Source organism: Schistocerca nitens, chromosome 1 (genome assembly GCF_023898315.1).
Source record: "Schistocerca nitens isolate TAMUIC-IGC-003100 chromosome 1, iqSchNite1.1, whole genome shotgun sequence".
Classification (NCBI taxonomy): Eukaryota; Metazoa; Arthropoda; class Insecta; order Orthoptera; family Acrididae; genus Schistocerca; species Schistocerca nitens.
Genome location: NC_064614.1, coordinates 683,294,504 through 683,318,859, shown reverse-complemented (window position 1 = coordinate 683,318,859; position 24,356 = coordinate 683,294,504). Strand labels below are relative to the sequence as shown.

Sequence of the window (24,356 nt, the reverse complement as noted above, 5' to 3'; positions counted from 1 at the left end):
TCCAACAATATTTATGGAAAACTTTGAATGCTTTCCGCGAAACAGTGGGTACTTCACTAAACAAGTCGAAAGGGACACCAAATTCAATCCCAGACAAAGTGATGCACTCTGAGGAAATGTTGGGAACAGCGAGCATTCGCTACATACGGTAGAGAGAGACACTGCAAACGAAACGGCTCGCACTGTTAAGAAACTGCTTATCATAACGTATGAGTGCACAAATGTTTCTCAAAATCAATTTAGAACACAACGAGAAACACTTCCTGAGTTATGCAAGTAGCCTCGCTTCTTTTGTGTTGAGGTAGTAAGAGCTATGTTCCAGTCCTAAGGTCTCCGATTTTCTTTTTAGGACTGAAAGTAGACAGGAAAATGCGGTTTGACTTAAAATATGTGAGCGTTGTGTGTATGCGTGGCGTGGATGGCAGCATTATGTGGTACACCGAACTCCAGCATCTGCAATGAGACTGAGAAATGATTATGGCAATAGAAATAGCGGCTTTTTCATTACAAGAACGGTATATAATCACTCGTTTTCCCCACTTGCTTGATGTTACACCCATTGAAATTCATCGCCAGCTGAGTGAGGCGTGTTGTATGTGTCATGAAAGAGAAGAACGGAAGAATGTGAATTCGGGGGTGTGACAGTTGAAAGCAGAGCCCGTCTGACAACACGGTGACGCGAATAGAGACAGTTGTTTTGGAAGATTGCCGTTTGAGCGTGAAAGGTATCGCTCCCGTAGTTGATATTTTTGTGGTATCTGGGCACGCAATCCTGTATGATGACCTGAAAATACGAAAGTGTCCTCTTGGTGCTGTCTGGCGGCCTCAAGTTGCGCATCTCACAATTTTCCAGGTACAATTGACCTATGATGACGGCACGAATGAAGGTTTCTTTTCGACAGTTGTGACAATGAATAAGACACCGATGCCGTTTCTGAACCCTGAAACATAGCGCCAGCCTGCTCATTGGAAACACACATTCGCCGCCGCCAGAAACATTTCAGAAGTAAATATAGGCGTGCGTACGGATACCTACCCTCCAGTCTATCTGTGAATGCAACCGGCAAAAAATTACGATTTGTATGCAAAGTAACAAAAAATTCACGTTTAACAATGGAAAACATGGAAAGTTATAAATAAATTGACGACTGAAATCGGCATAAATTACGAAAGGCAAATAATTATTATACACACAAGTTACGTATAATTGAAATTAAAAACGGAGACCATCCCAGAAACGATTCAAGGCTCACAAAAACCTCGCAGTCTAACGTGAAGCAGTCGGTATTTCCACCAAATGCTTCCCGTGGATACTTCGTTTACCAGAGAACGTTGAAAGTTCGTAGCTCTTATTAGGAGCTAGACGTCTTCTATGAGAACTACCTTTATCGTAGTTGCAGAATGAGTCTCGATGTGTCAGGTGCCATCTGTGGAAATGGCTGACTGCTATTGCTAACCGATGCAATCCAAACGTTCGCTGACCCTTTGGACATCCCTCTTCTATAACATTTGGAATACTATACACACACAAGTCACTAATTTCCTATCGCACTCGTCCCCTGGCCTTGAAAGAGACTACGGGCCGTATTGGCAATTGCACTTTGCAAGTGATAGCCGTAACATATATCAACGAACATGTCATGCCTTATTCTTCCAGTTCTCAAATGTCAGATAAGATGCCTTCTAAATATTTAAAATCAATAGGGTAAGTGGCAAATAAACGACTGTTGAAGATTGAATGTAGAATTAATGAGGTTGGAGACATACCATCGGACTTTCAAACAAATATCATCCACACAATCCCAAAAACAACAACGGCAGATAATCAGCAAATAATCACCTTAACAGATCATGCAGACAAACTGCTTTCACGAAAACAATATACAGAAAACTGGAAAACAAAATTGATTATCTATTAGATGACGATCACAAGCCACAAGAAAGGAAGTTCCGGAATTGTGATTGATAATGGAAGAAAACCTTAAGAAATGTTCGCTCATAGAAATTTTCTACGTGGTATGAACGTTCGACAATGTAAAATAATGGTTATATTCAATACTATGGGAAAAGTTGGAGAAGCTCTAGGTAAAGCCAGGCAATACACAAAATGTATAAGAACCAAGAGGGAACAATACGACTGGAAGACCAAAAACAAAGTTTTCGGATTAAAACGTATGTACCACCGGGATCTAATCTTCACACCACTTGATTAAGTTACGAAGAAGCCATGACGGAAATAAAAGAAAGATTCGGGAATGGGATCAAAATTTAGGGTAGGACGATATAAGCGACAAGATTCGCTGATCATATTGTTGTCCTAAGTTTAGAAGATAACGAGTACAGAATAAAAATTAATAGTAAACTGATGAAAGACGAAAGAGGTGCGGAAATGAGATTAGCGATAAACGTAACATCAAAATTTACAAACCGAAAAAATACTGCTACCTTGGAAAGAAAATAACAAGTGACGGAAAAAGTAGGGAAACCATAAAAAGAAGACTAGCACAGGCAAAGGGCACATTCGTGGCCAAAAGAAGTGTACTAACATCAAACATCAGCTTTAAAATGAGGAGCGAATTTCTGAAAATGTAGCTTCGGAGCACAGCATCGCATGGTAGTGAAACACGGACTGTGATGCTACAGAAGAATGTTGAAAATTAGGTTTATGATGATAAGGCATGTGTTAGGACATGAGGGAATGAGTTTCATAGTGCTAAAGGGAACACTAGAGGAAGACTTGAGATTGGAGTAGGCGGAGACTAAGATTGGAATACAGTCAATAAATAACTAAGGATGTAGAGTGCAAATACTACTCTGCAATCAAGAAGATGGCACAAGAGTGGAATTCGGGGCATCAAACTAGTCAGAAGACTGATGACCAAAATAAAAAGTTTCTTTTTTGATCCTAAAGTACACTATTTCGGTCTGAAATGTCCGAATTTATTCACGTTCAGTCTCTTATCTAGTTGCACAAAGCATTTTCCACTACCTGCCTCTTATTTACGAAGGAAGGACGTAGAACCATGTTGCAATGTCGTCCTTCTTGTTTCGAATCCTACAATTCTACGTCACTTCGGATCATCGCCTGCTAACAAGTTGGTGGATTCCATTCGTCAACGGGCTGCACAATTTACTCAATCACAGTTTTAAGTTATATACGACTGTCGTTCGATGTGCGACGATCTTCCACGAATTAATTTAATAGTGTATACAAACAGGAAAATGATCAGTAACAGATCTGCTACCAAAATCAAGAGGAAAAAAAGGGACACTAAGTCCTGCGAATCTCAAAATTTCCAAATGCAATTTAAGGGCCAGTATAGGTGACAGTGATAATTTTCTTGTTGTATCTGTGCACTGATATTGAACTCTGTTTCTCTCTCTCTCTCTCTCTCTCTCTCTCTCTCTCACACACACACACACACACACACACACACACACACTCACACAACACACACTTAGAAAGCTTAGTCATCTGGAATATTATTTTCGATAAATTTTGATAACTGTATGTACAGATAAACAGCGCATCAGACAAATCACTCTTAGTCATTTGTGAACAGTCGCCGAAAACGTCTGTAAACTGTATGCACAGTAAAATTTCTTTTGTGGACATCATATGCTCACCTACTGCGTACTGGTATTATCTTACGTATATATTTATTTAACCAGGTATAAGCATAGGATATGAAAACATAATAAGTTAAATTGACTCAAAGTTTCTCAAACAAGTGTTCATAATCATATTTCCGATATACACTTAATACTTAAGAACTCTTTCTCATTTTTAATTAATTTTAGAAAATTAAATTTCACGTTGATAGGAGAAAAACTAACTTTAAAGATCTAAATGCAGCGAAAAAATAATGGTGACGTGGAAGATGAAACAAGGCGAGCTCATAATAGGGCCTTAGAAGATGAAAATCTTAAAAATTCGAGAATGTTAATACATGTTTTTCACCTCAAACTTTCTCTCCGCGTGATATAATTACATTCATATTTATCACTTTTGCAGGCAGATCAGATGTATTTGACAACAACTGGTGTGCGGTACACGGGAGAAACATATAGCCTTTCTCTCACTCTCAGCTGCGGAACGTTAAGTTTAGATAGTATGAAATAAGTTACTGATATGGGCTATCCCACATAAAGCTAGAAGTCAAAAATTTGTTGACATAAAAGTTTTCTGGGTATGATACCGCGTCATATTGTATAAAACTACTGCTGGAGAAAACCACGGTTGCAGACCCAGGAGAAGACCGCTGCAACCGTGGCCGAAACGTTCGTTTTCTCCAGCAGTAGTTTTATACAATATGACGCGCTACATACCCAGAAAACTTTTATGTCGACTGACCCTGGCCGCGGAAGCCTACGCAATTACAAAAATTTATGTTTCATTCTTTCGACGTCAACTTTCTTCCCAGAAATGCTTCAGCCAACGAAGGAGCAATCTCAGTCACATATGGTATGTTGTACACTCATATGATTTATCACTGTTCCCTTTTACCAGGCTTCAGCAGACAGAACAGCAATATCTGTCGTGTTCTGGTTGGTTTGAGGGAGGGATCCGACTTCGAGGTCATCAGTCCCATCGGATTAGGGAAGGATGGGGAAGGAAATCGGCCGTGCTTTTTCAAAGGAACTACGAGGTGCGACAATAAAGTAATGAGACTGATGTGAAAAAAATGTTGCTTACCGTTTTAGTCAAGTTTAGTGTTGTCTCTTTCAAAGTAGTTCCCTTTTGATTGCACACACTTTTTCCACCGCTTCTGCCATTGATGGTAACATTTCTGGAACTCATCTTCTTTAATATCCCCCAAGACCCTCATCACAGCTTTTTGGACATCTTGTGTTGTTTGAAAATGGTGTCCCTTGACCGCCGGTTTGACTCTTAGAAATATAAAAAAGTCGCACGTAGCGATATCTCGTGAATAAGGTGGCTGTGGTACTACTGAAATTTGTTTTGAGGTTAAAAATTGCTGTGCTAACAGAGCAGTATGGGAGGGTGCATTTTTGCACAAATCTTTCTCATACCAAGATCTTCAGTTATTATTAGACGAACCATTTCTCGATTGATGTTCAGTTCTTCTGCAATCATTTTCATGGATAATCTTTGATAAGATCATACAAGTTCACGCACCCTGGAAAGTTGACATCCGTCGGTGAAGTTGATGGTCTTCCACTGCAGTCTTCATCTTCAACATTCGTTCTGTCTTCACTAAACATTTTACGCCAACGAAAAACTTGAGCGCTTGACATAACCTTCTCTCAAAAAGCCTTCTGAAGCTTACAGTTGTTGTCGCGTTTTCAACCAATTTAACGCAAAAGGAAATGGCATACCGTTGCGAAATATTATGCGGTTCCATTTCCGTGACGAGAGACACGAACATGTGTTAACTTATTACAGCACAACTCACGACGGAGCAGTTGCATCGATGTGCTGCTTGGACTAGAAGCAGCTTATAGACCAAGGTCAAAGATATTGTGCCTACGCAAGCCTGCAGGGTTGCCACATCTTGCAAAGGAAATCAGTCTCATTACTTTATTGTCGCACCTCATATCCCAGCATTTTTGGTATTCTGGCTCTGCCCTTGTTACATACTTTCGACACATTCGCAATCTAACTTATTCACGCTTGTTGGCATTTACCATGCTTTGAGTGACAGTGGCAGAATATGTGCAGAAGTTGCACACATCCAATGCATGGTAAACAAAATCTTTCACGAAGTGGGTAACGGAAGTGGTACTTAGATGACAGCTTTCCAAAAAGAAGTCCTTCTCTCCTATCACAAAGCTGAGTCAAACTTCGCACTGAGTGTATCTAATTACTCCTACATCAGGCTTCTGCCTTTAGTACGGTCAGTCTGGTCGTTTGTTATAAAATAATGTTGTGTGCGATGATTTCCAATACCAATAACAAAATCTATATTTTACCTTTGCCAACGGCCTTGCTGCAGTGGTAACACCGGTTCCTGTCAGATCACCGAAGTTAAGCGCTGTCGAGCTGGGCTAGCACTTGGATGGGTGACCATCCAGTCTGCCGAGTGTTGTTGGTAAACGGGATGCACTCAGCCCTTGTGAGGCAAACTGAGGAGCTACTTGATTGAGAAGTAGCGGCTCTGGTCTCGGAAACAGACATATGGCTGGGAGAGCGGTGTGCTGACCAGACGCCCCTCCATATCCGCATCCAGATCCGCGTATGGGCTGAGGATGACACGGCGGCTGGTCGGTACCGTTGAGTCTTCATGGCCTGTTCGGGAGTAGTTTAGAGTTTAGTTTTTTTGTATTTTACGTTTTACTAAATACTAGGCATTTCGTATAACCTGGGACGTAACCATAGCCAACGGTTGTGACACGAGTAAGTGCACTGATGACTATAAAAACTTTAGTACCAGAAAGGATAGCAAATAACGAAATTTTATTTCTTGTGTATGTACAGTATGGTAGAAAGAATGCATTTATAAATGATTTAGGGATATACTGGGCCCAAGATTTTGTATGTAGGTCTTCCACTACTGGTAACAGCAATAGCTCTGACTCGGTTGAGTATCGAGTGGAACTGAGTTTGTATGACGGGTACGGGTACATCATTCAATGATGCCACAGCTGGCGAGAGGTGGCGTGCCCATCTCTCGGCAACCCGTGATCAACTGTTTTCAACGAGGCGGAGATACGGAGAAAATGCTGGCTGGGACAACAATCGAAGAACCTCTGAATCGAGGTAGGATAATAAAGTACGGGTAACATGCAGTCTCGCATTATCTTGCTGAAAGATAACGTCACGGAGACCTATAAGACAGAGCTCAGCCACAACTGTTAACACGTCATAAATGTAACATGTACTGTCCAAATTATCGACTATGCGAACCAGTGATAATCATCTTTTGTACCCAATGGTATCACCTAGCATCATGTTAGGAGCTGGGTCACTATGACAATGACGAATGCAATCCGCCAACGTCTGTTCTCCTTGGAGCCTCCGTACACGGATTCCTCTATGGTGCTACTGTGCATAGAACTGAGATTCGTCTGAAAAGACGACATGCTATTTACTCCTGTTTCCGATGTTTTGTTGGGCTCAGCACTGTTGGCGCGCCTTTCTCTGCTGATGTTTCAGGGTAAACCGCAACAATGTTAGCTGCACTGACAGTCCGTGGTCCGCCACATATTCCTGCATTCTCGGTGCGAGCACTTGTCTTGGCTGTAAACAAGCCCATTTCCTGACTCAAGTTATGTGAGGTGGTTTTACGATTCTGCATTGCCAAGTGAACAATGAGTCCTCCCTCTCAGGCGCTTGTCGAATGGGGGCATTGAGATCCTGGGTGGCGTTAGTACGGTCCTCCTGAACCCATCGATTTCATATTTCCATGACACTTGTGGGATCCCGACAAACGAACGCAGTAATATGGTGGAACAATAACTATCCAGATAGGCCACAATTCTGCTTTTGTCGAATTGCGACACGTGCTGGTGAACTTTTCTCCTTATTACACGAGGCGCAACACGATCTTTTCATAAACAACCAACATTCAACTGCAATTTATCAATGAGAAACCCACTGTGTAACAGTTCATTATGTACAGAATGTAGATGGTGTTACTCTTTATGCGCTTGTGCTGAAGTGCTAATCATTCGCATATCCAAGCATGTAGTACGCTTCATGAAAATTTGGCGTACATTGCACGCCGTCAGTGCTCAGTAATTTCGATGCCCAGCAGTGTAGTTCGATGGTACTTCGGTGGCAAGAGAGTATTTATGGTACTGACAGAAACATCCAATAGTTACTGTTAAATTTTCTTTTTTCTTGTTCTGTTTCATTTTTCATGTTGAACCAAAATCTCTCATACACTTCGTAAGATGTATTAGTGGCAGAATGAGTTTTTAGGTTTTTAGGTAATTAATTTTCCCGTTCCCTACAATATGTTAGTACCAGTGAACATCAAGGCAGTTGCTTAATGTTGTTCCCACAGCTGAAAGTTGTTCTGAGAATAACTTCATAATAATCGGCCAGCATGTAGCCCTTCAAGGACATTCAAGTTCGTCCTAAACACAATGAGTGTATTAACGTCAGCGTATGTAGGAAACCTACACATGGAGATCTTTATGTCCATGCTTTCACCGCCATTCGCCACAGACAAGCAATACTCAGAAGTCCATAACACAACAAGCTGTAACCATTTCAAGCACCGAGAATCTAAGTATTGACTGGCCTAGGGAAAGTATTCAGAGAATATAGTTACAATGATCTGTTGGCTTCTTTCGTAATTTAGGATAGCACCAGCAAGACTAACACTGACGAGGGCCGCAGTTAAGCCTTCCTATCGTTCTGTGGGCTAGTGATTGCATAGATAAGCCTTTCTCAACAGACAAAATATCAGGACTATCTCTGAGTCTTCGTCAAATATCCTTTTATCTCCAGAGGCCATTAAAGGATGATATGACCTAATAACGTATACAAAATTTCGTGCGATTGCGTGAACGGTTCCGACGGATAAAACAGAGCGCATAGCTACATAATACTGAAACGAACAAGGTATGCCTATAAATAAGCCAAAGTAGAACACGCCCCAAAAAACATCATCGCTCGTTTTTGTTTATACCTATGTCGCCAGACTTTCAAGCGTCTTTTGGGACAGCATCAAATGCAAAAATTTTAAATATCAGAGAACGGCTGTAGGCGATAATGACGTAAGACCCGGCTGTCGCGAGGTAAGCATTCGTAGCACTTTACTCGTATATTGCAATGGCCTGGGCGCCAATAAACTCGCGATAATGCGTCAGCTGTGCAGTAATGTGTCAGCTGTGCAGTAAGTAATTATTACTTGGCAATGGTTAGAGAGTATCTCGTCGAAAGTTCTTGCTGTTTCAGGATTATAGGTGTCTCGGTGCCAGAAGGAAATTTATTAGAGCAGTTACTATTTGTACAACTTACACCACTGGATCCATTATTCAGACGAAGCAGAAAAACAGACTAATTAAGTGGCAGTTTCTAGGTGTAATTGACGGAAGATGCATAACAACAGAGTTGAGAACATGTGCATTTTAGTTGTCTGTTGAGTCTAGCTCACAAAAAGTTTTGTGAGCCTAAAAATTGCCAGCTATTATCCTCAATTAACGCGATTACATTTTTACCGCATGAAGAGAAAATGGATGTTCAACAAAATGACCGTGAGAAAGGGAGTTGGTGTGATGCAAACTGCGATTAAGTATCTCGAGTACTGTAACTGCCACCTTTCTTTCAAGAAAGACGTCAATTTGGCTTCCTGACAGGCATTAGTTATTACAAGGTAGAGACAGAATTGGAGACAGCAACTGCATATACAAAAAAAAAACTCACCTTTTGTTTCCGTTTTCTGTAAGAGCACAATGAGCACTTTCACTGCATGTTAGTGCACCTATTTGCACACGTTTATTTTTCGCATGATCTCTGGCTCCTAAGTGCATTTTGCTTTCTCAATTCCTCACTCATTTTACATACAGGAGATACATTAGTTTTAAATTTGTATATATTACTCTTAAATTTGTATAAAAATTACGTAAAGGTACGCCTTGAATCGCATCTGCACGTTTCCTTGTGACATACAGTTTCTGTTTTGTTTCATAGGAAAGTCTAATTCCTAAGACGCTTGCATGAGTCATGACCACTGACTGCAATGGGTATTAGAAACAGCGATAAACATAAGAAATTCACATGTTTCAGATCATCAATTCTACCACAAGTGGGCGCTGTTGACTGACCCCGATGACATTGCTGGCGGGCCTAAAGGATATCTAAAATGTGATATTGCTGTCATCGGCAAGGGTGACAGCATCAAGGTTCCACCGAAGAGTGAGAAAGACGAAGATGACATTGAAGCGTAAGCAGTTTCTGCCGTGAGATACAAGGGCTGTCGAATGAAAACGAGATAAATGGAAAAATGAAGTAAACTTTCATTATTTCAAAAGTAATAGCCATAACTGTTAATACAGGGTGACAACTAATGAACTATATGAAAAAAGGTAAATTAGTTACAAACTACGGCGTGTACATACTTTATACAACATGTAAACGTCACTACATATTTTCGGATTTAGGTTATGACATGTTCGATATTCCTGTCATCATTGGCGATCACGTGGCGCAGACAAATAGAGAGAATCTGCATGACAGGCTGAAGTGTCGGAATATCGATGCTGTCGATGACCTCCGGAACGGCTGTTTTCAGCTCAGCAAGGGTTTTGGGGTTATTTCTGTACACCTTGTCTTTCATATAGCCCCAGAAAAAGGACTCACATGTGTTTAGGTCCGGAGAATATGGCGGCCAACCGAGGCCTATGCCAGTGTCTTCTGGGTACCGCAGAGCCATAATGCGGTCCCGAAAGTGCCAAAGTGATCCTCCAGGACATCAAACACTCTTCTGCTTCAGTGGGGTCGAGATCCGTCTTGCATGAACCACTTCTTGTCGAAATCAGGGTCACTTTGGATAATGGGGATGAAATCATCTTCCAAAACCTTCACGTACCGTTCGGAAGTCACAGTGCCATCAAGGAATATCGCATCGATTATTCCGTGACTGGACACTGCACACCACACAGTCACTCGTTGAGGGTGGAGAGACATTTGGATCGCGAAATGTGGATTATCAGTCCCCCAGATGCGCCAGTTTTGCTTATTGACGAACCCATCCAAATGAAAGTGGGCTTCGTCGCTAAACCATACCGTGAATGCACATACTAATTTCCACCATGCCCCGCGGCCAACCATACCGTTTGAATGTCCTAACGCAAACCATCCAGACGTTATGACGATTTTATTTCATTTAGTTCAATAATTGTCACCCTGTACATTTATCCCACTGTGAGACAAGATGATCAATACCTTCATGGAAAAAAGTTTGCGGTTGCCTACGGAACCATGATTGTACCCAGGCACGCAGCTCCTCGTCCAAAGCAATCGACGCCCATGAATGTTTTTCTTCATAGCTCCAAAAATATGGAAATCTTCTGGAGAGAAATCGAGACTGTATGGAGGATGTTTATGAGATTCCTAGAGAAACTTTTTCAGTGTAGTCGAAACAACCTTGGCTACACGTGGCCCCGCTACTTTTGAAATAATGAACAGTTAACTTACTGTTTTCCCATCTATCTCGTTTCCATTTGACTGCCCATTATACCTACGTTTCGCTATACAATAAAAGTTAAATAACAGAAATATATTATCTTATCATCAACAGACAGATGTTCATACACCGTCTTCAAATGCGTCTGATCTAGCTCCATTTACACTACTGGTCATTAAAATTGCTACACGAAGAAGAACTGCAGATGATAAACGAGTATTCATTGGACGAATATATTATACTAGAACTGACAAGCGATTACATTTTCACGCAATTTGGGTGCATTAATCCTGAGAAATCAGTACCCAGAACAACCACCTCTGGCCGTAATAACGGCCTTGATACGCCTGGGCATTGAGCCAAACAGAGCTTGGATGGCAGGTACAGGTACAGCTGCCCATGCAGCTTCAGCACGATACCACAGTTCATCAAGAGTTGTGACTGGCGTATTGTGACGAGCCAGTTGCTCGGCCACCATTGACCAGACGTTTTCAGTTGGTGAGAGATCTGAAGAATGTGCTGGCCAGGGCAGCAGTCTAACATTTTCTTTATCCAGAAAGGCCCGTACGGGACCTGCAACATGCGGTCGTGCATTATCCTGCTGAAATGTAGGGTTTCGCAGGGATTGAATGAAGGGTAGAGCCACGGGTCGTAACACATCTGAAATGTAACGTCCACTTATCAAAGTGCCGTCAATGCGAACAAGAGGTGACCGAGACGTGTAACCAATGGCACCCCATACCATCATGCCGCGTAATACGCCAGTATGGCGATGACGAATACACACTTCCAATGTGTGTTCACCGCGATGTCGCCAAACACGGATGCGACCATCATGATGCTCTAAACAGAACCTGGATTCATCCGAAAAAATGACGTTTTGCCATTCGTGCACCCAGGTTCGTCGTTGAATACAATTCAACTACGTACCTAGGTGTTAAAATTATGAACAACTTCAGTTGGAAAGACCACATAGATAATATTGTGGGGAAGGCGAGCCAAAGGTTGCGTTTCATTGGCAGGACACTTAGGAGATGCAACAAGTCTACTAAAGAGACAGCTTACACTACACTCGTTCGTCCTCTGTTAGAATATTGCTGCGCTGTGTGGGATCCTTACCAGGTGGGATTGACGGAGGACATCGAAAGGGTGCAAAAAAGGGCAGCTCGTTTTGTATTATCACGTAATATGGGAGAGAGTGTGGCAGATATGATACTCGAGTTGGGATGGAAGTCATTAAACCAAAGACGTTTTTCGTCGCGGCGAGATCTATTTACGAAATTTCAGTCACCAACTTTCTCTTCCGAATGCGAAAATATTTTGTTGAGCCCAACCTACATAGGTAGGAACGATCATCAAAGTAAAATAAAAGAAATCAGAACTCGAACAGAAAGGTTTAGGTGATCGTTTTTCCCGCGCGCTGTTTGGGAGTGGAATGGCAGAGAGATAGTATGATTGTGGTTCGATGAACCCTCTGCCAAGCACTTAAATGGGAATTGAAGAGTAATCATGTAGATGTAGATGTAGATGTAGATGAGTACACCATCGCACGCGCTCCTGTATGTGATGCAGCGTCAAGGGTAACTGCAGCCATGGTCTCTGAGCTGATAGTCCATGCTGCTGCAAACGTCGTCGAACTGTTCGTACAGATGGTTGTTGTCTTGCAAACGTCCCCATCTGTTGACTCAGGGATCGAGACGTGGCTGCACGATCCGTTACAGCCATGCGGATAAGATGCCTGTCATCTCGATTGCTAGTGATACGAGGCCGTTGGGATCCAACACGGCGTTCCGTATTACCCTCCTGAACCCACCGATTCCATATTCTGCTAACAGTCATTGGATCTCGACCAACGCGAGCAGCAATGTCGCGATACGATAAACCGCAATCGCGATAGGCTACTTTCCGACCTTTATCGAAGTCGGAAACGTGATGGTACGCATTTCTCCTCCTTACACGAGGCATCACAACAACGTTTCACCAGGCAATGCCGGTCAACTGCTGTTTGTGTAAAAGAAATCGGTTGGAAACTTTCCTCATGTCAGCACGTTGTAGGTGTCGCCACCGGCGCCAACCTTGTGTGAATGCTCTGAAAAGCTAATCATTTGCATATCATAGCATCTTCTTCCTGTCGGTTAAATTTCGCGTCTGTAGCACATCATCTTCGTGGTGTAGCAGTTTTAATGGCCAGTAGTGTACAATGCTGTAGGCATCCAGGTAATGATCTACTTTTCTCCCAGCCCTCTCCAGATGGTCTCATGTGGCGTTCTCGATGCTGAAACCACAAGGGAAGAGTCATGCAATGGGACACGGGGACGTGGTGACCACTTACTGTCGGGAACAGAATTCGACAGACCCTCGTCTTTTCTTTATGCTCAACTGCAAAGCTTTACTGCCCGTTACGCAACATGACAGGCAAGGAGACCACCACAGCTCACATGTGTTCCTAGTGTGCGTTACAGGAAACAAAAAATGGTGTTCCAACTGGACCGAAGTTAGAAGATATCCAAAGATGAAATTTAAACAAAAGTGGTTTAGCAAAAACGCGCATTTTTTCTGTCATAAAACGAGGATGGAAAATAGTTCTCTAAGAGCATCAGAACCAGTAATAACGTCATTCTTGATGATGCATACTTTTTGTATGACAGATTGTAGAGCTCTGCAATTTTGCTTTCACTATAGCGTCTAAGTTCTTCACTGCCGACATGTACACGCTTTTTACATTCTTATCATTGCCGTCCAGTGAATTGAGACAGCATCAGACCTGAGACGCCGCTTTTCGGATATATTAGCTAGTTATTTCTTACACATTAGAATTGCTGCTCACATTACATGAAATACCGTGAATTAGATAGTTCAGAAAACTATCATCAGTAGCCAATACTCCCAAGTTTCTGTCACGTTGATCATTGCACACGAAGGAGATGGACGATCGGTGCGTCGCTAAAGAGCCAATAGTGACAGCTTTAGAGAAGGGTGAGACAAAACTCGTATCTATCGGTATTAACGTGATTTTATGTCTTATATACGAACCATGTTGTGTCTTAATATAGTCCTCGTTCTTGCACTGAATTTGTAATAAATTTTTCCTGTTGTTCCTATCAAACATGTTCCTATCAACAAGTAAAATGAAATCCGCTAACCAGCTGGACTAGTGCTAAGAGCACTTATTCGTTGGCGGTAAAGACACAAGGGATCTCTCCGTGACGAATCGCTACAGGCCACAGAACCACACCATTACTGGACCGACCGCGTGCCAGTTTCCAATTACCGGATAGGATGCTAGGAAGGCGACAACTTTTTCGCATAGCGGTCTCTGATAGTTGTCTCAAAAGAGAATATTTCATTATAATTGACGACTCTACTAGTTTTAACGCTTGCGGAAGTCGTATAGGCTACAATATTAACGCAAATGTAACACAAATATAAACTAACTGTGATGACATTGCTGAGAATCTCCTTTGTACTAACATTACTAACACAATAACCTAGACGCTGTGTCCTGAATCAATATAGCATCCAAAGAAAAACAAACCTTTGAGAGTCATATTACAGTGGTTACTCTAGGCGCTTCAGTCCGGAACCACGCGGCTGCTACGGTCGCAGGTGCGAATCCTGCCTCCGGCATGGATGTATGTAATGTCCTTAGGTTAGTTAGGTTTAAGTAGTTCTAAGTCTAGGGGACTGATGACCTCAGATGTTAAGTTCCATAGTTCTTGGAGCCATTTGAACAGAGGTTACTAGTTTTATTAATAGCTCGACTACAGGGTGCGGGTAACAGAGAAACGAATTTCTAGTTTCCGAAATTAGGGTGGCAAACTTAGCTCGTTTCCTGTTTACAGTTCCCATACAGTAATACCCGTAACTTAAGATTCAGAATCTTTACAGCTGCAGATAATTGATCAAAAATCGGCATTTTATTAAAACAATTAATGACAACTGTGTGGTATCATTCTGGGACGAACTCGGGCATGGATGTGTGTGATGTCCTTAGGTTAGTTAGGTTTAACTAGTTCTAAGTTCTAGGGGACTGATGACCTCAGATGTTAAGTCCCATAGTGCTCAGAGCCAATTGAACCAATCTGGGACGAAATGCTAACACATACGATTATTTTAAATGACATTTCACAGAAGCGAGTTTTGCTAAACAGGTAAACTTATTTGTTTACTCTTATCAACTGACATAACACTGATCAAAAAAACACAGACACCAGCGGTTCATATCCTGCTCATATGATTTTGTTAATTTCTGTGCACTGCTCACCATGATTTTACCATCTCAAACGAAAACGGGTATTTCATTTTCATAATGCTGAGTATCGCAAGCGTTGTGAAGAAATTATAGTGGTCACCCACAGTCTTGTTCGATAATCTCAAAAAACAGAGAACGTAGGACCAAATGAATTTCTCGGAGCAGTCAGTTCGCAAAAAAATAACAGATTTTTCAATAACGACACAAAAACTAAATTACGCGTATAAACAACATCAGAGTTGTCATTAGCCTCGACATGCAACTCTCCAATTCTGTCATGGTATAAACCGGCTTCATCCCACTTGTTGGCGAGAAACATGATGTTAAAATAATGGGATGTGAGACTCAATAACTCAAATGAGAAACGTAAAGGAATTCTTTGGAGTAATATGCAAAAACCAAACCAATCCACCAAGACACCTGAGAAAAAAGAAAGAAAGAAAAGAAAAGAAAAAAAGAAACCAAGATCTACGGTCTACTTATATTGAAATTAGACGACAGTTAAATCCCACTGCTTCCTTTACTTTCTAAACGGCATTTCATCTGCTAAGAGTGTCAGTGTGATGGAACTGAAAAAACACTGAAGAGCCAAAGAAACTGGTACACCTGCCTAATATCGTGTAGAGCCACAGCGAGCTCACAGAAGTGCCCCAAGACTAATGTCTTAAATAGTGCTGGAGGGAATTGACGCCATGAATCCTGCAGGGCTGTCCATAAACCCTTAAGAGTACGAGGGTGTGGAGATCTCTTCTGAACAACACATCGCAAGGTATCCCAGATATGCTCAATAATATTCATGTCTGGGGGAGTTTGATGGCCGGCAGAAGTGTTTAAACTCAGAACAGTGTTCCTGGAGTCACTCTGCAGCAATTCTCGACGTGTGGGGTGCTGCATTGTCCTACTGGACTTGCCAAGTCCATCGGAATACACAATGGACATGAATGGATGCAGGTGATCAAACAGGATACTTACGTACGTGTCACCTATCAGAGTCGTATCTAGACGTATAAGGGGTCCCATATCATTCCAACTGCACACGCCCCACACCTTTATAGAGCCTCCACCATCTTGAACAGTCCCCTGTTGACATGCAGGTCCTTGGATTCATGAGGTTGTCTCCTTTTCCGTACACGTCCACCCGCTCGATACAATTTGAAACGAGACTCGTCCTACCAGGTAACATGTTTCCTGTGATCAACAGTCCAGTGTTGGTGCTGACGGCCCCTAGCAAGGTGTAAAGCTCTGAGTCGTGCAGTCATCAAGGGTACACGAGTGGGCCCTCGGCTCCGAAAGCACATATCGATTATGTTCCGTTGAATGGTTGGCACGCTGACACTTTTTGACGGTCCAGCATTGAAATCTGCAGCAATTTGCGGAAGGGTTACACTTCTGTCACGTTGAACGATTCTCTTGTATCGTCGTTGGTCCCGTTCCTGCAGAATCTTTTTCCGGCCTCAACGATGTCGGAGATTTGGTGTTTTACCTGTTTCCTAATATTCACGCTACACTCGTGAAATGGTCGTACGGGAAAATCGCCACTTCATCGCTACTTCGGAGATGCTGTGTCCCATAACTCATGCGCCGACTATAGCAGCAAGTTCAAAGCCACTTATATCTTAATAACGTGCCGTTGTAGCAGCAGTAAGCGAGCTAACAACTGTGCCAGACACTTGTCTTATATGGGCGTTGCCGACCGCAGCGCCGTATTCTGCCTATTTACATATCTCTATATTTGAATACGCATGCCTATGCCAGTTTCATTGGCACTTCAGTGTTTAATTTACTTTGCTTCCTAAACCGCCAATAATAGCCACACTTTCCAGAAATATTTCCTTCAAAGAGCTCGTGGCTGCCTGACTGTTTCTTCACGACACAGCGGACAACAGCCAGCCGGCGCCCACCCAGACGATCGCCACGATTCGCACCTTGCGCCAGTGACGTACAGCGCAGTTTGTTCCTCTTGCATTGAAAAGCGTGAAATTATTTTTTATTGTGTTTCAGTTTCCGCGCTGAATACCTGCTACAATCAGGGTGTAACATCAGTGGTTTGACCATTGCTGCTGCAGCATATGACGCAACAGAGTTGTGATCGACCATTGCCGACAAATTGTACGTGAAATAAATAGGTTGGTGAATAAGTTCGTGGCGTTTTTGATTGGCGTGTTGTCACGCAGGTTGCTATAACTATTTATCAGCTGTTCTTGTTTGTTTTAGGTTCTAATATTGTTCTTGTGTATTGCATACTTGAAAGTTAGGAACAATGTCGCTTAAGCGTTGGAAAATGGAGCATCAGATAAAAGTTTCTAACTTTTATAGCATTACGTGCGCTTTGATTATTGTTAGACGGAGAGGGAAGGAATGTTGTGCGGTGGACATGGCTCGAAACTTTTGTACGCTTCAAGTACGAACATATCCTTATGAATTATTCGTCATGGCTCTGAGCACTATGGGACTCAACTGCTGAGGTTATTAGTCCCCTAGAACTTAGAACTAGTTAAACCTAACTAACCTAAGGACATCACACACAGCCATGCCCGAGGCAGGATTCGAACCTGCGACCGTAGCGGTCTCGCTGTTCCAGACTGCAGCGCCAGAACCGCGCGGCCACTTCGGCCGGCAATTATTCGTCATATTCTGTGAGAAAGGTTAAAAGTCGGGGAAAAAATTAATATTTGCATTTAACATCCGGTAGTACTTGCCTTATGCAGCTTAGGGAAATCTAAATCAGGATAGCCAGACAGTGATTTGTGCCACTGTACTCCCTAACAAAGGTGTAAGAGAACTGCATTCTCTAATTGGAAACAACAATGTGCTACAAATGCATTTTTGCATGAACGTTGTTAGCTGCTTCAGTGGGCTTATCTATCGAATATAGTCTGGTGACGAGATATGGTGCCGTATGTTAAGTGCATTGAAAGAAATTGTTGGCTGAGACCTTACAAAAGACACCTCATGCTGTTACCTGCGTGAGCCTACAACGATAATGTTATGCATCTTGCACAAAAATGTGTTGTTTACTGTGAATTCCTTTCAGAGGTATATCCATCGCAATTAGCCATTATTGTCAATAACTGAGACCCTTCGCGGTTCATTATAAGGAAAATGCATCGAGTGTCGCGACTGCTGATTTTACAGAGGAGCTATCTAGGAGCTCTCTAAGTAATCTACGTCGCACCAATCTCATTCTTCTGATCTTACACCCCCAACTATTTACCTTTTGTGCTCCTTATCGAACAAGCATAACAGAAATGGGATTAAATATCGGCTTGACCATAGCTTCAACTGAAAAGTTATACGTTGCTACGGGTGCGAAATCGAAAAACTATCTCAGCATTGTCACACTTGTACATACATACATCAAAAGAAGTTTTGCATCACCTAGCTTCCGGGAGTTCCGGAACCTCTACAGAAAATTGGAAAAGAGATCAACACAAACATCATTTCCCCCCTTTTTATTGCTCATGAAAACCACACGTTGCATGACGTACCACCATACAGCGAGACCTTCAGAGATGGTGGACCAGATTGCTGAACACACCGGTACCTTTAATAACGAGTAGGACGCCCTCTTGCATTGATGCACGCCTGTATTCGTCGTAGCATACTATCCACAAGTTCATAAGGGTCCAGATTGTCCCACTCCCCAACGGCCATTCGGCGTAATCCCCCAGAGTGGTTGGTGGGTCACGTCGTTCATAAACAGCCCATTTCAATATATCCCAGGCATGTTCGATAGGGTTCATGTCTGGAGAACATGCTAGCCGCTCTGCCGGCCGCGGTGGTCTAGCGGTTCTGGAGCTGCAGTCCGGAACCGCGGGACTGCTACGGTCGCAGGTTCGAATCCTGCCTCGGGCATGGGTGTGTGTGATGTCCTTAGGTTAGTTAGGTTTAAGTAGTTCTAAGTTCTAGGGGACTTATGAGCTAAGATGTTGAGTCCCATAGTGCTCAGAGCCATTTGAACCATTTTGCTAGCCGCTCTAGTCGATCGATGTTGTTATCCTGAAGGAAGTCATTCACAAGATGTCCACGATGGGGGCGCGAATTGTCGTCCATGAAGACGAATGCCTCTCCAATATGCTGCCGATATGGTTGCACTATCGGTCGGAGGACGGCATTCACGTATCGTACAGCCGTTACGGAGCGTTCCATGACCGCCAGCGGCGTACGTCTGCCCCACATAATGCCACCCCAAAACAGCAAGGAACCTCCACCTTGCTGCACTCGCTGGACAGTGTGTCTAAGGCGTTCAGCCTGACCGCGTTGCCTCCAATCACGTCTCCGACGATTGTCTGGTCGAAGGCATATGCGACACTCATCGGTGAAGAGAACGTGACGCCAATCCTGAGCGGTCTGTTCGGCATGTTGTCGAGCCCATCTGTTCCGTGCTGCATTGTGTCGTGGTTGCAAAGATGGACCTCGCCATGGACATCGGGAGTGAAGTTGCGCATCATGCAGCCTATTGCGCACATTTTCAGTCGTAAGACGACATCCTGTGGCTGCACGAAAAGCATTATTCAATATGGTGGCGCTGCTGTCAGGGTTCCTCCGAGCCATAATCCGTCGGTAGCGGTCAACTGCAGTAGTAGCCCTTGGGCGGCCTGAGTAAGGCATGTCATAGTTCCTGTCTCTCTGTACCTCCTCCATGTCAGAACAACATCGCTTTGGTTCTCTCCGAGACGCCTGGACACTTCCCTTGTTGAGAGCCCTTCCTGGCACAAAGTAACAATGCGGACGCAATCGAACCGCGCTATTGACCGTCTAACCGTCTAGGCATGGTTGAACTATAGACAACACGAGCCGTGTACCTCTTTCCTGGTGGAATGACTGGAACTGATCGGCTGTCGGACCCCGTCCGCCTAATAGCCGCTGCTCATGCATGGTTGTTTACATCTTTGGACGGGTTTAGTGACATCTCTGAACAGTCAACAGACTGTGTCTGTGATTCCATATACACAGTCAACGTCTATCTTCAGGAGTTCTGGGAACCGGGGTGATGCAAAACTTTTTTTAGTATGTGTAATATGCAGTAATACTTCTCATTTACGTTTATCTGTTATGCTCAATAAACTAAACAGAAAACGTTTTTCAGTATACCGTACACTGTAATAATATTAATGATTTACAATTCATCATGATAACTTTTCGACGAAAGCTTCCCTCAATAAAACAAAATATTCCTAACATATATGTACTCATATCTTCATGAATCAGAAAGAAATTATGCACTGTTGACCCCAAAACGTTCTGTGTCTACATGCTGTCCCTGTCATACTGAATTAACATTGCAGGACTACCACGAAAATCCGAAAATGTTGCGGCTTGAGTAGACTATAACGAAATTCAGTTAATTAGTTAGTCAGAGTCACAAATTAAACAACAAAATTGCGTATAATCTAAAATCTAAAAGTTATCTTTGCAGAAGTTGAATAGTGCAGGCATTAACAATTAACAATTTTTCACTTTTAGATATACATGGCACTGAATCATCGTAGCTTGGAGAGTTATGAGGAAGAAATTTTCTTAAGATATCTTTACTCATTGTCGATCTGGCTGGTTGTAGCTCTGTCACAAAAGAGGTATAATTCTCGTCTTCAGCGAGAACAGAACCACTACTACTACAACCTTCACTCAGAGGCACCTCAACATTAACAGTGGCTAACGAACAACTGCTGTAAAGTGCTCCCACATAACGTTAGTGACGGCTGAGACATATAATTCAGAATGTAAAAGACTTGATTAGCTGTAGTTGTTGCTTGGAATGTGCTTGATGGACTCGGAGCCATAAATTTACTCTCCTGATGTCACCCCTTAAGTCAGACTCATTCAGAATATTGAAACAAAATGACAAGAAAATATAAAGTGAACATTTGAGAATAATTTTTGGGCACTCCAGGAAGTAAGCTGACGATCGCAGAGTAGCCAAACATGTTCTGGGATGTTGCCACGGCTTAAGGTAGCGGCACGAAGAAAACGGTTTCGACAGCTGAGCTGGCTTCTGGGCGTCTCGAACTTCTGTTTCGAAAACGCAGAGCAGGTAACTGCCAGGATGATCAGATAAATAGGCCAATGAGTTTTATTCGGATATCTGTAACTAGAGTTGGAACTAACATGTGATTACGAATGATATTCATAGTCACCGGCTGCAACCTGAGTACCATAACGTAAGAGCGGTAGGTATGATTTGTGAGGTTCTCCTCTTCAGTAGCTGTCGTATGCATTTTTGTTTTTTCTGCGTTAAGCGTCCAGAAGATCGACAACTCATTAGCCAGATGTAATTCAATAGCGGCCATTTGTTGCATCATTATAAACCAAACTTAAACGCTGTCTGGTCGACTGGGCGTCATCTACTGCATCGAGAAGAAACTCTCAAGCAGAAGTTGTGGCGCTCAGGCTGATCAGGCAGCCGCGATCTCTTTCGTGCGAATGTTTCTGGAAGATTTTGCTATTACTGGCTATTTAGCAAAAAAAGAAAAAGGCAAATCATATCTGCAGATCCACTGAGCTGATACTTTTAGGACAGAACACGCAGTTTAAAATATAAAAGGCTTAGTGGGCCCGTATTGTTGACTGATTTCGATATAAATCGATCGTCGATAAGTCTGTGTTGCTCCGCATGGTTTTTTTTTCCGCTACGAAGTGGATTGAAGCCGATTTAGATCATGACGGAGTTGAATATCGCAACTAATGAAAACTCTGAATGTTACTTAGACACAAAATTTAGTTTCGTGTCATTATTGAAAAATGTGAAATAAAAAAAGTCATTATTCGTTTGCGACCAGACTGCATCAAAATATTCGTTTAGTGTTACACAGTTTTCTGTTTCTCTGCATACCACCCAACTTTTTTTCAGGGAGACAGAATAAGACTGTGAGTGGCTCCAATAATTTTCTCGTAGTGTTTACGAGTCTCAGTATTATTAAAATTTCATATGCGTTTTTCTTTGTGTGGCAATCACAAGGCAAGCAGTGTATAGAAATTAGCAAAAACATATGAGCAAGACACGAACTACTGACGTTTTTTCGTTATTTGATCAATGTCATAGACCATAGAAAACACAGACTGCGCGTGGCGTCATTACACTGAAACCAACACTAAGTCACGTGACTCGTGGCAGGACGCCGAGTTTCTGTTATTACGCACTGAGTTGAGTGGAGTTGACAGTCAGTTTGTCTCATTTATAACTGAAATCAAGCATTGATTTGGATAAGAAAACAATTTGCCTTGTTACTGTTACACTTCTAGTAGTGCAGATAAACTGATTTCTCCCAAATTCCTAATATTAATGCGATGATTTTAGTTTTTACTTGCGGTCAGATGAAACGTACTACGAGTTCTGCTTACAAGCTATAGAATTACAGTTCTTTAGTGAATACTTGTTTTTGTTGCACAGACAGCCTTTTAGTACAGCGTTTTCCCAGGAACGGAACACAAAATATCAGTTTGGCAGACAATATTACTTTTCTGCTGGTTTCTTAACAAAACGTGTGAAGTGTTTAGTTATGATTTTACGAGAACTGAAATCCGTTTATAATTATTAGGTCCGGTTTTTACATAAAATAAGCGTTTATATTTTATGAATTTTGCATTTACTGATGCCGTTATGTAAAGGAAGCAAAAGATTGCCAGTTTACATTAATAGAATCTCCTGAGGGAACTTAACTGATTCACTCAACAAGAACAGATTTTATAGGTATAATAACAGTCTACATTCATATTTAGTTGTGTATGACGCTGTCAGAAGTAGACCTGCATCACAGAGATCTTTCGTACTGGCATATAAACCCACGCAAGACGTGCTGGAAGTGTTTTTTAATGCTGTAATAAATCGTGGAAGAGCAGAATATCAATCCAGCAGTCCGAAGCTGCTTCCAAGACATTTTTGGTACACTTTCTGGGTGGTACATCTACTAGTGCTGATTACTCTACCATTTCATAAATAACGACTGTGTTTACATACATCATCCAGCTTCTTACACTTTGTAGCTGCGAAACTGAACAAAAAAATTGGAGTGCCATATGTAGCAAATTTCACCCTTTTCTAAAATTTCTGTTACCAGTATCTTGAACATAAAAAACAGAGGTGGCTTATCTATTATATCGAATGATCATGTTTATCCGTGCAAAAAGGGTCAGAAAGTACTAGACAAATTTCTGTTTTTAATGTGAAAAACCCTTTTCAAGAAATTAGTTACCTCAGCTTTGCAGGACATAAGGGATCACGTTTTCCTTCAGCTAAATAAACATGTTTCAAATAGTCCTCCTCTTGATAATCACATATATCAACTGAAAAATAGCTGTACTGCTTGAGTACTGTAAAATAAGGCTACATGATGAAGACTACACAACAAGAAGCGCCACCATTCTCTAATCAGAGGTGTCCACACAAAAATAGTTTTGTTTAATAATCAGAGATTTTGTGATTGTTTTGAAAATAGAATTACAGCTGCAGAAGTCAGTCCACCTGCAGCTGAAATATAGTTTTTGAGTTTGTTTGTATTAAGTAAATTGATGAAATTTACTTCCATTCTGTGAACGTCTTTATTTTTCTTGCTGATCAAGTGAGAAATTAATGCCTTAATTCAGAGTATCAGTTTACAAATTTCTACGGCATAAAACTGCGTTATCATCTTAATTTTTCTTTTCCCCCTCTTACAGAGTTTCCATTGCAACAAAAATTGGATTAAATAAAGCTGAGTCTAAAAGACCTACTTTAAGTGATACAGTAGTACAAGGATATAAGTTATGCAAAAGTGCTGTTTTTCTGAAATAGATTAAGAACTTGTATTAGTGTGTGTGTGTGTGTGTGTGTGTGTGTGTGAGAGAGAGAGAGAGAGAGAGAGAGAGAAAGAGAGAGAGAGAGAGAGGTATGGTTTTCAGCAAGCTCCCATCTAACATAAAGCAAGAAATTGAGAATTTCTACCTATTAGAAAGAAAACTGTACTTAAATTAGCTACTCTTTTCATTACTTAAATATCTAGCGGCAATAATTACACACTTCTGTTAGT

At 42.0% G+C, this 24,356-nt stretch overlaps 1 protein-coding gene across 1 annotated transcript in view; it reads left to right on the top strand.

The window, feature by feature from the left end:
- LOC126195117 (otoferlin-like) overlaps positions 1 to 24,356 on the top strand; it is a 376,779-nt gene that overhangs the window by 93,535 nt on the left and 258,888 nt on the right. Inside the window, exon 8 of the mRNA XM_049933641.1 lies at positions 9,701 to 9,857. Coding sequence (XP_049789598.1) covers positions 9,701 to 9,857 — 157 coding nt within the window. The remainder of the gene's footprint in view (positions 1 to 9,700; positions 9,858 to 24,356) is intronic.